The sequence below is a fragment of the Pyrgilauda ruficollis genome, unplaced genomic scaffold (assembly GCF_017590135.1).
Source record: "Pyrgilauda ruficollis isolate IOZ18807 unplaced genomic scaffold, ASM1759013v1 scaffold10, whole genome shotgun sequence".
NCBI classification, from domain to species: domain Eukaryota; kingdom Metazoa; phylum Chordata; class Aves; order Passeriformes; family Passeridae; genus Pyrgilauda; species Pyrgilauda ruficollis.
In genome coordinates, this window is record NW_024508101.1 from 16,846,326 (window position 1) to 16,863,659 (window position 17,334).

Below are 17,334 nucleotides of genomic sequence, written 5' to 3' on the forward strand. Positions count from 1 at the left end.
GAAAAGCCAGTAAGAGAAAATGCAAACTCAGCATATGCCAGTCTCTCAACTTGAGTGTCTCTGGGGCTTGGCAGGCACCAACAGCTGGCAAAGCCCAAAGACCCTCTCTGCTTGCTCTTCCTTATTTCCTGCCTTCCCACTGTACCCAGGCCTTCCTGCCTGCTTTGAAAGATGAGGGGCATTTCAGAGTGGAGCTCCACAATCTTTTTGGCAGAGCTATTTTTAACAGAGATTGTTCCCTTATCCACTTCCCAGTGCAGTCCCATGAAGAGTCGAGCTGTCACATCTACGAGAGCAGGATGGCAGGGTGAGCTGCTCAAACTGGGGCAGCTGCCAAGAGGAATGGCTGCAGTGCCACAGCTGGGAGGAACCTCAGGGAGGAGCCTCAGACCAACCTGCAGAGACATCAGATCACAGAATCATAGAACGATTTGTGTTGGAAGGGACCATCATCTCATTCCAACCCCTCTGCCATGGGCAGGGTCATCTTCCACTAGACCAGGTTGCTCAAAGCCCCATCCAACCCGATCACAAACACTTCCAGGGATGGCATCCCATGGAATAGATTAGTACTTTGCTTGTCTGTTTGTGGAGGAGCCCTAAGCCTCGTGCTGATGAGATCACACCAGCAGTGACACCTGCCTCTCCATGCGCTCCTTGAATGGGACCTGATTGGCACTCAGCATCTGCAGCACTGACGGCCAGTGTTGGCCTTCCATGGTCTTTCGGGCTTGAATTGTCTCTGGAAGGGCAAAAGCAGTTGAGCCCATCACATACGCAGAGCTCCCCAGTCACCAAAGTCTGGCAGGTTGGGGCATCATGAGGATACGCAATGCCCCATTCAGGGAGGGTGTAAAGGATCTGAGTGACGCAGGCTGGGTAGTTCAGGGCAAGCTGATCTCCTCAAGCTCCTTCAGGACCATGCTGGGAGCCGGTGTGGTGGTGTGGCAGACAGGTATGGGCAGGAACTAAGCTGAGCTTTGCCCTGGCACATCCAACCCATCCCACTGTGCATCGTGCCCTGCCCTCACTGCCTGCATCAGGGAGGGAGCTCTGGCAAAGAAAAATAGGATTCCTGAATGAAAAATGAAAGGTCGCGTATTTCCATGAGGCATGGTTTCAATTTGTGTCACACAATCACATTTCCTTCTGCGGTCTGGAATAATTACACAGTGGAGTGGGGCAAGCAGATCTGATTCAGAGGCACGGGAATGAGTTCTGAAATAAAAGAAGACAAATGCAATCATTAAGATACAATAGGCTGCATTTGCCCCTTAATTAGACTTTCTCTTTGATTAAGCAGTAATTAAATATTACTGTGCTGAAAGGGATTTTTTTAATGGCCCTCCAAAGCCCTAATGTATTCTTAAGATGTTTGTGTGAAGAGCAGGGGCTGCTGCAGGGTGCTGGGTGTGGGAGGATGTTTTACACCTGCCCCTTTCCTGCAGGAGCAGCCCTCCTGCCCCTCTGCTCCCTGGAGAGCGTGGGGCTGGATGGCTGCTCCTGGGCTGCACTGCTGCAGAAGTGAAGATGTGTCCGTGGGAAAGCCCCGCTGCTCCTGGCCACCACCAGCTGCAAGGCATCTCCAGCGTCTTATCATAACTTCGAGACTCCTGGGATGCAGATGACAAGGTTATCACAGTTCTGCTGTCCCATAGGTACGGGATTTGGAGTCATAGATTAGAATCATGGAATTGTTCAGGTTGGAAAAGACCCTTGAGATCATGGAGTCCAACTGTTATCCCAGCACTGCCAAGGCCACCACTAAACTCTGTCCCTAAGCATCACATCTACACAACTTTTAAATCCCTTCAGGGATGATGACTCCACTGCTTCCCTGGGCAGCCTGTTCCAGTGCTTGACAACCCTTTCAGTGAAGAAATTTTCCCTAATATTCAATCTAAACATCCCCTAGTGCAACCTGAGGCTATTTCCTCCATGTCATTTTGATGAACCCCGTCTTCTCCAGGCAGACCATGGCCTCTGGGATCCCAGGGCACACAGCCCTGGCCCCAGGCTGGTCCAACTGAAGACCGAGACCACCTCTCTGACAGCATGACAGCTCCTCAGGGCCAGCCACCCCTTGAGGTTGGCCACCCTGAGCTTTGGGAGCCATGGATCAGCAAAGGAGAAGTCTGGGAAAGGAACCTGGAGCATATTGTGTTGTTAGCAGCAAAACTGAAGAGATTTAAGATGCTGAAACATCTAAAGTGAAGGGAATGTCAGGCCCCTATTCCTGGACATTCCTCGGTGGGTAAAAATAGTCCTTGGGCAACCCAGGGGAGGAAAGTGCTTCTGATCTCTTAATGCAGAGCCCCTGCCTTAGCCCTGTGGGCTCTCTGCCACTCACAACCCCGCTTGCCTCTGCTTTTTCCAGGCCATAAAACGACAGCTCTTGCTGAGAATTTCACTAGACAAGATTGTCTTGTTCTTTTCCTGCACAGCATGTATTTTGGGTAATATCTCTGGGAAATTCTGGCATACTTGTGTACCCAGTATTTTTGTTAACCTAGAAAAAAGAGCCGTAAGTGTTATGGTTATGCTATTAAACTTTTATTGTATCAAAGAAAACAAATCAGAGTGAGAAAGGAGCTGTATGGAGCTGAGAAGTGTTAAGCTACGGTAGTAATCTGCCTTTGATTGTTTAATTTCGCTTAAAACTGAAATACCACAAGGCTGAAGAATGAAAGAGCTGGTGATGCTGAGGGATTGTGGGGGAAAGTGTGCAGTCCCTGTGCTGCAGCCATGGTACCTCTGGCTGGACAAATCTGGGTTCTGGACAAGGGTAGGGATGGGTTGCAGCTGGATGTGGCTGGTTTGCAGGGTATGGCTATGATGCTGCATGCCCCTCCCCAGCCGGTTGTTTGGTTTGGGTGGGCCGAATGCTCTGCACCATCGCCGGGTGTCCCACCAGCAGAGCTCCTCCGCGAGATCCCTGCTGGGGTGAAGCTCCCAGAATTTCAACAGAACTTTTCCTTCCATTCTTTTGCAGAAGAACGAATGGCTGTGCTTGAACTGCCAAACTCAGCGGCTGCTCGAAGGGAGCCTCGGCGACCCTGCCCCAATGCCACTGCCTACCCCAAAGCCGCCATCCACCGGCTCCCCGCGGCACCAGCCGCCCGTCGCCGGCCAGCAGAGAGCGCCCACGCCGGCACCCGTGCCCGCCGAGCCGGCACCCCCCGAGCAGCAGCCCTCGCCCGCCAGGAGCCTCCGGGCTGCTGAGCAGAGCAGGACCCCGAGCCCTGCCCCAGCGGAGAAGAAGCCCCCACCGCCAGCAGAAAAGAAGCCCCCGGTGCCGGCAGAGGAAAAGCCCCTGCCCAAAGCTGCCCCGGAGCCTTCCAGAGCTCCTGAGAGCGTCCCTCCAAAGGGGAAGAGCGTGACCCCCAAAGCAGAGGTGGAGAGAAAGGAGAGCCAGGCACTCCCCGAGGCGCCGCGGGCAAAGGAGCAGGAGGTGAGCACTCAGGGTGCATCCAGCTCCGAGCATCCCTGGGCAGCACACCCTGCCCCAGGCTGGCGTGGTACTGAGCTGTGCCTCTGTCAGTAGCTGTGCCCACAAATGGGGAAGGACCTTCACAGGCTCCATAGCAGCATGCTGATATTTGCCTTCTTTTTATTAGGATTACATTAATTCAGGCAAAATGCAATAGTTCAGGTCATGTGTGGCCTCTGCATTTCTTTTAAAATAATCCAAGGATAGTTAGGATATCTTGTCAAATGGAAAACTCCTTTTCCAGCATTCCATGTTTCAGCAGTGAGTGTTTTTCATGATCTTCATCCCCCCCTTTTCTAAAATTCATAACAATTTGGGGAAACATTTGGCTGCCTTGGGATGGTGTTTCCCCACAAGCAACCATCCCAGCAGCAGCCAGCAGAGCCCCCCATGGGGAGGGGACATGGCAGAAGGTCCCCACCAGCTGGGAGGGAATGGCTGCCTCCCTCACTGCTGTGCAGGCCCCAGGGAAGAGGCTCCTTGCATCCCCAAAATCAAGTGGTCTGTGGTGCCTCTGTGCTGGCAGGGTGGCAGGTCCTGCCAGTAGCACCAGGGCTGGGTGTGATGGCACAGTTCCCATGGCTCAGAGACTTGTCCCTCACACTGCCTAACTGTCAAGCCAATTAAAGGGGGCTGTTTATTTCTGCTAGCATCTAGCAAGGATCCTGGGGCCCGCCTTGCTTCTGAAGGGTGCCTTGGGGGCTGGGGGCCCAGTTTTTCAACTGTATTTATTAGTCCCCCAATGTATTTATGCCCGGGGCCATTAGCTGTACCATCCCCTGCTTGCAGCGCACCCTCTAACCTGCCTTTACTAGCACAGGCAAGTTATTGATGTGCCAGTGGACTGGGGGACACAGGGTGGTTCCCAGCCTTTGCTCTGGGCTGGCTCCCAGTGGTGCCCAGACCTCCTGTGTGCTCCTTGGGAGACAGTTTGGGGGAGGTAGGAGCAGCAGCTCTGGAGCTGCCTGGATCTGACACTGTGCTCTCCCTTGCCTGCAGGACGGCAGCAAGCCTTACCCCCCAGACCTGTCCCGCAGCCCCCAGAGCCTCAGCGACACCGGCTACTCCTCCGACGGCATCTCCAGCTCACAGAGCGAGATCACCGGCCTGGTGCAGCAGGAAGAGGAGAAGCTGAGCAGCACCGGGCTGGCTGGGCAGAGCCCCCCCAGCCCCTCTGAGCTCACCAAGTTGGAGAGCAGCATGCGGCCTCTCCTGGAAGGCCGGGGAGCACCGACACAGTCCCCTGAGCGCAGCAAGAGCCGCACAGAGCCACAGGAGGACCAGCGGCAACAGCAGCGGCCACGGTACCTCTCCATCACGCCTGAAGCCTTTGACTCAGACGAGGAGCTGGAGGACATCCTGGAGGAGGATGAGGAGTGGGAGAACCAGCGGGAGCGTCGGGAGAGTGCGGAGTCCTCAGATGAGTTTGGCAGCAAGCTGCGGCATGACTATGTGGAGGACAGCAGCGAGGGGGGCTTCTCCCCAGTGCCCCCCCGGACCAAGGGCCAGGAGGCAGAGGTGACAGATGAGGAATTCATGCGGAGACAGATCCTGGAGATGAGTGCTGAGGAGGACAACCTCGAGGAGGAGGAGGAAGGCTATGGGCGCACCAAGTACAGCATCCCCAAAGCTGGGCAGAAGACTGAAGCAGAGAAGGGCAAAGAGCCGGTGTCGGCCAAGCGGCGCCTGCCACATGGTGCCAGCAGCATGTACACAGAGGAGAGCAAAGAGGTGGAGGCAGTGGAGGGTGATGACTTGAGCACGGCCCAGGGTGGGCTGCGTCGATTCAAGACCATCGAGCTGAACAGCACAGCTGGCTATGGCCGGGAGATGGAGATTGGCCAGGAGCCAGATGCCAGTGTGGACCGGGAGCCCGAGCTGGAGATGGAGAGCCTGACAGGCTCCCCTGAGGAGCGCTCACGGGGCGAGTACTCCTCCACCCTGCCAGCCACAACGCCCAGCTACACCTCGGGCACCTCACCCACCTCCATCTCCTCGCTGGAGGAGGATAGCGACAGCAGCCCCAGCCGCCGGCAGCGGCTGGAGGAGGTGAAGCAGCAGAGGAAGGCTCGGCATCGCTCACATGGTCCCTTGCTGCCCACCATTGAGGATTCATCTGAGGAGGAGGAGATGCGGGAGGAAGAGGAGCTCCTGCGGGAGCAGGAGAAGATGCGGGAGGTGGAGCAGCAGCGCATCCGGAGCACAGCGCGCAAGACCAAGCGTGACAAGGAGGAGCTGAGGGCCCAGCGGAGGAGGGAGCGCTCCAAAACCCCCCCCAGCAATCTCTCCCCCATCGAGGACGCCTCCCCCACAGAGGAGCTGCGACAGGCGGCAGAGATGGAGGAGCTGCACCGCTCCTCGTGCTCCGAGTACTCGCCTTCCATTGACTCAGAAGCAGAGAGCTTTGATGCTGTGACCTCCAAGCTGTACAAGTCTGGCAGCGAATACAACCTGCCCACTTTCATGTCACTGTACTCCCCAACAGAGAAGGTGGAGAGTGCTGCCAGCCAGCCCATCAGCAAGCCCCTGAAAAGCGCCGAGGAAGCCTACGAGGAGATGATGCGGAAGGCAGAGATGATGCAGAAGCAGCAGGTCCAGCAGGCCCAGCCTGCCTCTTCCTACAGCAGCACCTACCAGCAAGTTGGCTACCGCAGTACTGAGGGCCAGAACGGCTTTGACTACCAATATGGCGAGGAATACCAGTACGATGGCGGCCTCACGCGCCCCTCCCAGCCCGACTATTCCAGTGCCCTGCCGAAGGCAGGAACGGTGTATGAGGAGATCCTGCAGACCTCGCAGAGCATCTCCAGGATGCACCAGTCCTCTTCCTTTGACCTGGCCCTCAAGCAGGGTGAGAAGGTGAAGGGGCAGGAGGAGGTGTACCAGGAGAAGCGCTTCCTCAATGCAGAGAGCGCCTACGCTGACCTGCTGAAGCAGAATGGTGGCCCACTCACCCCTGGCACAAGCCCCACACAGCTCTCTGCTCCTGTCTCCTTCGCCAGCTCCGATAGCAGCACTGGTAAGACTATTCCTGATGTCCGGGTCACTCAGCATTTTGCAAAAGAGGGACAAGATCTAGGCAAGCTCCAGAGTGCCCCGGCAGCACCCAGCCCAGTATCCAAGGCTACTACCACTCCTTATGCTTACAGCAAAGGTACCAGCACGGTGACAACAGCAGCAGGCAGCCCTGGGAGTGCGCTGCAGAGCTACAGCTCACCAAGTCCGGAGGCCCCATCCATAGCTGGGAGAACCTACACTCCATCAAAGAGCACTGTCAGCTATGGCTCACAGACCGAGGATACCACCAGAACCAGGACGGTGGAGATTAGCGTGCAGACAGCCAGGGAGAAGATCCCAGCCGTGAGTGACAGCAAGCCCACACTGCCCAAGACATACACCTTCTTCAAGAGTTCCAGCCCTCCGCTCTCACCCACCTCACCCACACAGAGTCCCACCCGCACCACAAAGGCCACGGCAGAGTTTTCCACACAGACACAGAGCCCAGTCCTCTCCTATGATGGTCCTTCTAGTGCTGCTGCTGGCCCGGACACCTCTTCCCCCATGGTGGCGCAGGGGACACAGACGCCGCACCGGGCGGGCTCGCCACGCCTGACTCGGCAGGCCTCCTCACAGGACTCCCCCTTCATGGTGATCACACTGGCGGCCGATGCAGCCAGCCAAACCAAGCCAGTCAGCTCTGGTGCTCTGACGTCTCCCACTTCATCCCCCACCAGGCCAAGCCGGCAGCTGCTGGCACATGGTTACACCCAGACACCGGAGCCAGAGCAGCAGACCAGTGCCTACATCAGGGCACAGCCAGTGAAGGACCACGCCCAGAAAGCACCTGCCGTGACTTCAGCCGCTGACGGCATCACAGGACTGTACAGCTGGGGAGCACTCCCTGCAGAAAACATCTCCCTCTGCCGCATCTCCTCCATCCCCGGCACGTCCCGGGTGGAACCAGGGCCCAAGGTGCCAAGCAGCAATGCTGTGGACTTACGGACTGCATTGAAGTCTGCCCCCATCATCATAACAGACCAAGGCATGGATCTCACATCCTTGGCCACCGAGGCCAGGAAGTACTGCCTGACCCTGGACCACATCCCCAACCGGCAGTCCACGGCCATCCAGCCCTTGATCATCAACCTCAATGCCCAAGAGCAGCCCCACGCCATCATCGCAGCAGCAGCCAGCACTGCCAGCCTGGCCATCGCCTCTCCCATGATTCTCTCGCAGTCCAAGCAACCCATGGTCTATGGAGACCCTTTCCAGAGCCGTGTGGATTTCGGGCAGGGGACTGGGAGCCCAGTGTGCTTGGCGCAGGTGAAGCAGGTGGAGCAAGGTGTTCAGACAGCCACTGTCAGAGCCAGCGGGGTGGCCAGTGGCAAGCCCGAGCCCACCGCTGCCCCCCAGACCAAATTCGCAAGGTACGGCATGCCGGGCCAGATGGTGAAGAAGGACGTGCTCCTCACACAGACCGGCGGGGCACAGAATGCCAGTGGCCTCCCACAGTCCTTCCCACCAGAGCCAGGATCGGAGGTGTACCGGGCAGTGCCAGTAGAGCTGAAGAGCCAGAGCCCTCTCCTTGCCCTGGGTGGCAAGAAATCCCAGGTGATGATGGTGCAGATGGAGGAGGCAGCAGCTGGCCCGGTGACCAAAGTGCTGAAGGAGGAGGGGCCAGCCAACGTTCTGGACCTCACGGGCGTGAAGCCGGAGAGCCAGGTAGCCTGCTGTGACATGGTCTACAAGTTCCCCTTTGGTGGCAGCTGCACGGGTGCTTTCAACCCCACCTCCAAGATGCCAGAGAAGAAAACCGGGGAGGCGGCAGTGATGCCTGGTCGGAAAGCTGGTGGACCAATGTATGGCAGCAGAGAGCCAGAGCTGCCAGAGACCTTCCCTTACCGGGAGCAGCCGGCCCCAGCACCTGCACTCTACGAGGAGCAGAAATTTTACCCAGCCAGCGCCTTTGGACGACTCTACTCCTCCATGTCAGACACGAACCTCTCTGAAATCGGGATGAGCTACTACCACACAAAGGGGGATCAGCCCTTCCCTGCCGCAGCAGGTGATGCTGCTGTGGACCTCAGCACCATGAAGCACTCCTACAGTGTGGGCTTTGCCGAGGGGGGTTACCTGGGCCAGGGGCCACAGTACGGCTCTTTTTCCGACCTCCGCCAACCAGGAGAGCTGCTGAGCCACCCCTTCCCCATGCGGAGGTACAGCTCGGCCTCCAACATCTACTCTGACTACCGTTTCTCACACCGGGGGGACCTGGCCAGCTTCCAGGAGTCCAGCCTGGCCCACTACAGTGCCACCACGGCACGTGAGATCAGCCGCATGTGTGCTGCCCTCAACTCCATGGACCAGTACGGGGGCCGGCATGCCAACGGCCCTGATGTGCTGCCTTATGGCCCCAGCACCGGGCAGGGAGCCACAGCGGGGCTGGCGGCTCAGCAGCAGGGTCCTGTACCCCCCAAACCCAGCGGGATGTACAACCCCACCTTCCCTGAGGGACGGCAGGGCTTCAGCAACCTGGCACAGTACAACGTTCCTGGTGTCCGCCTGGGCGCCATCCGGCAAATGCTTCCTTCCACCGCAACCGTGCGGGCTGCCGATGGCATGATCTACTCCACCATCAACACCCCCATCGCCTCCACACTGCCCATCACCACCCAGCCGGCCTCCGTGCTGCGGCCCATGCTGCGTGGGCTATACAGACCCTATGGCCCAGGTGGTGTGGCAGCAGTTCCACTGGCCAGCTTGGCCAGGCTGCCAGTTGTCACCCCCCGTGTCCCGCTTGCAGCACAGGGCCTCTACCGCTTCCCAGCCCCAAGCCGGCCGGCCCCAGCAGCCTCGATGATGGAGACACCCGTCTACCTGGGGAAGCCCGTCGCCAGCACAGCACCGGCAGCGGCGGGAGCCGCTCCTGCTGCCAAAGCACCTGCTGCTCCCGCCGCACCTGCCAGTGGCTTGCAGAGAGCAGAGCCGCCAACAGCTGCCCCCCGTGCAGAGGCACCAGCAGCACCAGCAGCCCCCAAGGAGAGTGGGCCAGTGGCCACAGTGCCCAAGCCACCACTGGATGGAGCTCAGCGGGAGGAGAGGGAGCGGGAAGAGGAGCGTCAGCGTAAGCAGCAGGAGCACGTGCTGCAGCTGGAGCGGGAGCGTGTGGAGCTGGAGAAGCTGCGGCAGCTGCGGCTGCAGGAGGAGCTGGAGCGGGAGCGCGCCGAGCTGCAGCGGCACCGGGAGAAGGAGCAGCTGCTGGTGCAGCGGGAGCTGCAGGAGCTGCAGTGCATCAAGCAGCAGGTGCTGCAGCAGCAGCAGGAGGAGCGGCACGCGCAGCTGGCACTGCAACGGGAGCAGCTCGCCCAGCAGCGCCTCCAGCTCGAGCACATCCACCAGCTCCAGCACCAGCTGCAGCAGCAACTGGAGGAGCAGAAGCGGCAGAAGACCATCTTCCCCACTCCCGCGGAGCCCACTGCCCGCCCACCCGAGGGGCCCGCTGAGGCGCCGCGGGTGCTGCCGCACAATGGGCAGGCATGGCCCCCACCGGGCCAGACACCCCCAGAGGGGCCTGCCGGTCCCCGCTACCCCATGCCACAGCGGCCACTCAGCAGCTCAGCCTCAGACATGTCACTTCAAGTCGAGGAGTCCTGGGAGCCTGGCCGGGGCATCAAGAAGAGGAACTCGATGCCACGGCTGAGGGATGCCTACGAGAAGGAGACCTTTGCAGCGCGGAAGATGGCCGACAGCAGCGTGCAGACAGATGAGGAGGACGGCGAGGAGCGGTTCATGCTGTCGCGGCGGCGGCGGACGCGGCGCAGCACTGACTGCAGTGTGCAGACGGACGAGGAGGACAGCGGGGAGTGGGAGCAGCCCGTGCGCCGCCGGCGCTCCAGGGCCTCGCGGCACACTGAGGCCAGCACCGAGGGCAAGACGGATGGGGCAACCCGCACAGCCAGCGTGGGTATCCAGACCATCAGCGACTGCTCAGTGCAGACAGAACCTGACCAGCTCCTCCGCGTCTCCCCCTCCATTCACATCACCACCCATGACCCCCGAGTGGAGATCGTGAAGTACATCTCAGCCCCAGAGAAGACGCAGCGGGGTGAGAGCCTGGCCTGCCAGACAGAGCCAGAGCCAGCTCCCCAACCTGGCGTCGTGGTCCCCCAGCTCACGGTGCCCACCACCATCCCACCCTACTCCACCAACCTCCAAATAGTGAGCACAGGCCCTCTGGACCCCCACACTGTCCGGCAGCAGACCCTGGGCAAGTTTGAGAAGAAGAAGCCAGATCCCCTGGAAATTGGTTACCAATCCCATCTGCCGGCTGAATCTCTCTCCCAGCTGGTGACCCGCCAGCCACCCCGCTCTCCCCAGGTCCTCTACTCACCCGTCTCACCCTTGTCCCCCCATCGCCTCCTGGAGTCCTCCTTTGCCACCAGTGAGCGGCTGAACAAGGCCCACGTCCCCCCACAGAAACACTTCACCACCGACTTAGCCCAGCGCCAGCAGACGCTGCCGCGCCCCATCAAGACCATGCAGCGCTCCCTGTCCGACCCCAAGCCCATCAGCCCCACCTCTGAGGAGGCCGGCAAGGACAGGTTCTCCCTCTACCAACACCCGCTGCTCCCCAGCTCACAGGTACGTCACCACGGGGAACAGTCTTATCCTCAGGGAACAGCCCTGGGAGGCACCTCGGGACATTGCGGTTTCATTAGCACTGTGGCAATTAATATTTCAAAAGGCCGGTCCCCGCGGCAGCTGATGGCAGCCAGCAGGCACAGACATGCATGCCAATACCAGCAGCTGGAGGGAGGCCCTGGAGGTCCATTGGCTGCATGAGCCTGTCAGCAGGCAGGAGATGCTGCGGGTTGGCATCAGGGCTGTGCCCTGCTCCAGATGGGCCCCCCTTCTCTCTCGAGGAGCTACCACCATGCATGGCTCCACTTAGGGCTGTGATGGCTCTTGCTTACACCTTTGCCCCCACACACCACGGTTGCCTTGGGCAGTCAGGTGCCCAGCCAAGAAGTCCCGGGGCAATTCCTGGGGCAGCAGCACCCACTGGCAGTCCCCCGAGTCCCTCTGCCAAGTGCCCACGGACAGAAAGCATTTTTTGCAGTAGAGGGTATGCACGTGGCCAGCTCAGCGCTTGGCCGGCTGCCACCCCTGGTAATTACTCACGGAAAGCGCCCTGCCTGTTACTTCCATCCTATTTATTGCGCTTTTACATAAACGCTGCTTTCTCAGTGCATGGGGGAACACGTGCACAGTGGGATGCCTCACCCCAGCCCCTAGGGCACGGGAAGACCACTGCAATGCTTGGGGTGGGACGTGGGGGGGACACCCACCTGCCCCCCTGACCAGATGTCCCTTGGCTTTGCAGGTGGGGGGGCTGCAGTCAAGCTCGCTGGCACGCAAGGTGAAGCGGACACTGCCCAGCCCACCACCTGAGGAGCCCCACGTCCCCCTGGCCAGCCCAGCTGCCTCCCAGCTCTACCTGAGCAGCCTGGCTCCCAAGGCCACCGCGCCTGTCACTAAGGCCAGCCTGCTGAAGGAGCTGGACCGCGACCTGAGGCTGGTGGAACATGAGGCCACCAAGCTGCGGAAGAAGCAGGCGGAGCTGGACGAGGAGGAGAAGGAGATCGATGCAAAGCTGAAGTACCTGGAGCTGGGCATCACCCAGCGCAAGGAGTCGCTGCTGAAGGACCGGGTTGGTGGGCGGGACCACCCCTACCTGCGCTACCCCGGGGATCGCCGCGACTACCTGTCAGACAGCGAGCTGCACAGCCTGCGCCTCGCTGCCTACGACAGCGCCGGCCTTCGCCCTGCCGGGCAGTACCCCGACTACACCGCCGCCGCCGCCGCCGCCGCCGCCGCTGCTGCCGCCGCCGCCTCCTATGGCGCCTACCCGTACCCTGCCCCGCAGGGCCCCGCCGCCTTCCCACCACCACGCCTCCAGCACCCCCAGTACCCCACAGCCAGCACCTCACAGGATGGCTTGCCGGCAGCTCCACTGCCCACCTTCACTTCTCCTGGTGGCTTCTCGGCCCCCGGCACCGCATACCCAGAGCTGGGCACCCCAGCCCAGCCAGGCTTCCAGCCCCAAAACCCCTACCAAGCCCCAAGCGCCTTCGCTGGGGCAGCCACCGTGCCGGCGGCACAGCCCACCCTCTACCAGAGCCCAGCAGATGTAGCTGGCGGGCACCAGAAGCCACGGCAGACTTCTCTGGCTGACCTAGAACAGAAGATCCCCACCAACTACGAGGTCATTGGTGCGGCCACCAGCTCCTCTGCCGTGCCTGATGTCACCTTCAGCACTGCACCGGCGAGCGGTGGCTATGAGCAGTACAAGGCACCTGAGACCCGGGCGGCTGAGAGAACCAGCACGGCACCGGGCCCTTCAGCCAGCTACTCTTCCGAGTCCCTGTATACCAGTCTGGAGCAGAACATCCCCCGTAACTATGTGATGATCGAGGACATCAGTGAGCTCACCAAGGAGAGTCCAGCAGTGGATGGACAGAAAGCAGAGCCAGTGGGCACAAGCACCGATAGCCGCCACAGCAGAGAGAAGAGTGATCTAGGGGACACCGAGGGCTCCGGCCGTCCCTGCTGCTACACCAAAGCTGAGGAGGAGTCTGAGGAGGACATCTATGATCACCATGGCCCCGACCATCGTGGGAAGAACAGCTACTACCGGGGCACAGAAAGCAATGGCAGGGTGTCAGGGAGCTCCACCAGCTCGAGCTACTACTATGGGGACAGTGAGTACCGGCACTCCTCACGGATGGACAAGCACAGCTCTGGCACACCACTACCGAAGCATTCATCCAAGAACTTGGCACCTGCTGTCATCTCCTCCAAGCGCAGCAAGCACAGGAAGCAGGGCATGGAGCAGAAGATCTCCAAGTTCTCCCCCATTGAAGAAGCCAAAGACGTAGAGTCAGACCTGGCCTCCTACTCAACAACCACCTCAATTGGCAGCAGCAATGTGGCCTCCAGGGCCAAGAAGCTGCAGGATGAGATCACCTACGGCCTGAAGAAGAATGTCTATGAGCAGCAAAAATACTACGGTGTCTCCAGCCGGGATCTTGTGGATGAGGAGGAGCGGGTCTACTCTTCCAGCAGCAGAACTCGCTCCTCTGGCTATGGGGTGGAAAAGTCCTCCAGCCGGGAGATGGGTGGCCGGAGCAAGTCCTATGAGCGGGAGAGCATGGAGCGCTCCCAGAAAGTCAGCTCCAAGCCCTCATCCCTCAGCATGAGCCAGAGCCGTGGGCGGGCGCCCATGCGCTCGCAGCCCTCGGAGGAGGAGAGCCCTGTCAGCCCCATGGGGAAGTCAATGGGGGGGTCACGCACTGCAGGAGGGCCAGGCCCCCAGTCAGCGGGGGACCCCTGCTCCCAGTTCTGCTCCAGCCACTCGTTGCCTGATGTGCAAAAGCACATCAAAGACGTGCCAAGGAGTCACTCGTACAAGCACGAGGAGGGCTACGGCATGGATGATGCCCATTGCGTTGTCTCGGACAGCGAAGGTAACAGCTCCCCGTGGTGACCACCCCAGAGCATGGCACTTCCCCGGGGCATGCCCATCCGCTCGTACGCAGAGACACTCTCACCGCCTCAGTTTGCTTGACACGTGCCTTCCTCCCCCTGCCCTGGGTGTTCGGTGTTAGCCGGTCCTGCACGGTGCCCTGCTGCGCCGCGTCCCGTCCCCACCGGCACGTGCTGTCCCCTGCGCGCGTGCCCGCTGCTTGTCCCTCCCACTTCATTGCATGGCTTCCGCCCGCGCAGCCTCGAGCGAGAGATTGACTGTGGTTTGTTTTTGGTTTCCGAAGCCTATCATTTGGGTCAGGAGGAGACAGACTGGTTTGATAAGCCCAGGGAGGCGCGGGCAGAGAGGGTCAGGCACTACGGTGGCCACTCTTCCTCACAGAAGAGACCCCCAGTTAAGCACACCTACCACGATTATGACGAGCCCCCCGATGAAGACCCGTGGCAGCACGACGACTACCCCCAACACCGCGAGCACCGGCACCACAGGGAGTATGATCGCCACGCTGGCTCCTCCCGGCACGCCAGCGACGAGCCCCCACGCCGCTCTTCGAAGCAGCACCCACGAGAATCTGGCCGCCATGAGCCCCGTGGCCATGGGCCTTCAGCCGGCCCCAAGAAGGCGCAGCAGCCCGAGTCCCGCGCGCCTTACGGCCCCAGCTCCGCCGATTACGCCCCGTCATCCCGCCCCGCTGCTCACCACCACGGCACTGAGACCCCCAAGGCACAGAAACCTTCCCAGCCGCATGGGTCGGCCACGCCAGCGCCGAAGCAGGAGCCCCTCACACACCCACAGCAGCCGGCGGCCAGGCAGCAGCAGGCAGGGCAGCCGGCAGCGCGGCAGCAGCCGGCAGCACGCCAGGCTGCCCAGCCAGCAAGCTCGGCACAGCCCGAGACCAGGGGCAGGACACAGGGACCCCCCTCATCCCGGCCACCGCAGCAGCAGCCAGGGCCGGCCCAGGCAGCAGGGAAGGCACCAGCCACACTCCATGCACAGCCGGGCGGACACCCAGCACCGGCGGTAAGTACGGGCTTAGCTGGCCAGGCTGCATCCTGACCCCACAGCTCTGCCTGGAATCGGCACAGCTGGCTGTGGCCAGGGGCTGGCAGGGGAAGTGTTGGGAATGGGAGGCATGAAGTAAAGTATATTCCACTCACACACCCAATACAGACACCCATAGGTGCTGTGGAAGCTGCCATCCCCTCGAGGGGACCCAGGAGGGGACATCACTATGTCCTGGATCCCTTGCTGCCTCTTCTGGGGTTGTGGAGCAGTGTTTGGGGGTTTTGGTGTCACCTCCTGGCCTGGGCCACCCCTGGCAGATGCTCTATTGGGAGGGTGAGCCCTGAGAGCAGTTTTCCTCTTTCCAGACAAAAGTGGAGCCGACAGACACATCCAAACCTGCAGCAAAAGTGCCACAGCAGCCGGGGAGAGCGCCGTCAGCACAGCCCCTGGGAGCAGCAGGTCAGTGAGCCCCAGTGGCACTGTGCCATCTGCCCCACCTCATGCCAGCTGCCTGGCACCCCAAAGCTTGGCTGAGCTCTCCCAGCTGGGCCTGTCCCCTGCTAACAGTGGCTTCATTTGTCCCCCAGCAGACAGCAAGGCCGGTCCAAGGGCGACTGGGCCACGTGGTCCCGCAGGCATGGCCACAGGGCAGCCCGGTGGGGAAGGAGAGAGTGTCTTCTCCAAAATCCTGCCAGGGGGGGCAGCGGAACAAGCAGGCAAACTGACTGAAGGTGAGGGCTGCTCCCGGGATGGGGACAGGGCGGTGGTGCTCTTCTGCACGGAGATGGAGTCAGGCACCTTGGAGATGGCTGGATGCAGCCAGTGGGATGCAGTGCTCCCACAGTTTGGGGCCCAGGGAGGTGGGGGACCAGGGTCACTACACCATACTGACACCTGTCCTGGCTTCCCCACAGCGGTGTCAGCTTTCGGCAAGAAGTTCACTTCGTTCTGGTGAGAGAACGGCACAAGGTGAGTGCAGCCAGCTTCAGGCGCTCTGCTGTGGGCTCTCCCTGCCCTGGCCGTGCCTGATGCCCTCCTCCTCCCTTCCACTGCAGGAGTTTGGGAAGTGAGTGGAGATTTGAGTCGTTGCAGTGGAAAAACCTATGAAGAAGCCAATGAATTCAGCACGCGGCGCCAGACTCTGAGTATAACGGTGAGTGTAGAGGGCACACCTGCACACAAGTCCCCTCTGCCGTGCCATCTCTGAGGTTCCAGCAGCACCACTGTCCCCCGAGCACCTGCTGAGCCCCGCTTTACCATGCTCCCAGCCTCCAGGCTGGGAAAGACGTAGCATGGACCCATCCCCTTCGTGCTGGGCCACCTTCATCCCCAGGTGCTGGCCCCAAGCCGAGGTGTGGAGGCTTGGCCTTGTTCCACAGCCTCAGCAGCGCTGGTGCAGACCCTGGGTTTCCAGGGAAGCTTTGGGTGGTCCGGGCTCTGCTCCGGGAGTCCGTCCAGCGCGGGGGCGGGCGGAGGCGGCGGCAACTGCTCCGCCGGCAGTGCCTCTTGGCTCTCTGGGGCCTTTTCGCTCGGGCCATCGCTGCCGCTCGGCGGGGACCCTTCCGCGGGGACGGGCTGCTCGGACTAACGCCTCTCTCTCTTGCTTTCTCTCGCTCTCTCTGTCTGTCTCTTTCTCTCCCCTTCTCTGTCTCTCGCAAGCTTTTGAAAACAGGGCGATCCCTGGATGCTGGACCAAACGACGGCCGAGCAGGGGCCCGGCGGACGCCCCGGGGCGGGTGCCCCCCACGCCTGGCGAGCAGCTCCGGCGCGGCACTCGGCGAGCCCCGGCAGCTGCCCCGAGGGGATGGGCCTGGTCCGGACCGTGGGGTCAGGCCCCGTAGGTCGGCTGCGGCCCTTTCTCAAGTTTATACGCAGAGTTGCTCCCTCTGAACCCCAGCTCTGGCCTCTTCATAGGTTTTTCCCCCCCGCGAGCCGAGGGCTGGGCGCCGTGGGCGCCGCTCCTCCTTCCCGACCCCACCCGCCCCGCCGGGGCCGTCCCCGCGCCCCCCGCACTGCGGCCGCGCCCGGCCCCGCCGGGGAGCCCCGGAGCGCGTCAGCTAGGACCTAACACTGTTTCACTACCGAAATACGAGGCCATAGGACTCTGACAGGCGGCGCGGCCGGCTGGGTGCGTGTCCCGAAGCCATTGGAAGCATTGAAAGGGCCGCGCTCGCCCTCGCCACGCAGCCAGCGCGCCTGCCGCCGGGCACCCCTTTTCTTTCAAGAACAGCCTTAATCATCCCACTTTGATTTCTGTGTATACCTCATCCGCACCGGGGGGTGGGGGGGGGGG

General features: G+C 61.0%; 1 protein-coding gene across 1 annotated transcript; it reads left to right on the forward strand.

Moving 5' to 3' along the window:
• The first annotated feature begins 2,165 nt into the window (after positions 1 to 2,165).
• On the forward strand, positions 2,166 to 17,298 carry BSN (bassoon presynaptic cytomatrix protein). Its single transcript, XM_041462769.1, has 11 exons — positions 2,166 to 2,250; positions 2,993 to 3,451; positions 4,490 to 9,751; positions 9,803 to 11,131; positions 11,874 to 14,016; positions 14,320 to 15,056; positions 15,407 to 15,500; positions 15,629 to 15,772; positions 15,956 to 16,010; positions 16,097 to 16,194; positions 16,701 to 17,298. The coding sequence occupies exons 2-9, from the start codon at positions 3,065 to 3,067 to the stop codon at positions 15,994 to 15,996; spliced, it is 10,137 nt and encodes a 3,378-aa protein (XP_041318703.1). The 5' UTR covers positions 2,166 to 2,250; positions 2,993 to 3,064; the 3' UTR covers positions 15,997 to 16,010; positions 16,097 to 16,194; positions 16,701 to 17,298.
• The last annotated feature ends 36 nt before the right edge of the window (positions 17,299 to 17,334 follow it).

What these genes read in the sequence shown, in the direction of transcription:
- BSN (XM_041462769.1), top strand. Translation starts at nt 3,065, where the DNA reads ATGCCACTGCCTACCCCAAAGCCGCCATCCACCGGCTCCCCGCGGCAC. An exon ending in CGCTGCTCCCCAGCTCACAG is followed by an intron (nt 11,132 to 11,873) that starts GTACGTCACCAC and finishes TTGGCTTTGCAG; the next exon opens with GTGGGGGGGCTGCAGTCAAG. An exon ending in GCGGACACCCAGCACCGGCG is followed by an intron (nt 15,057 to 15,406) that starts GTAAGTACGGGC and finishes TCCTCTTTCCAG; the next exon opens with ACAAAAGTGGAGCCGACAGA.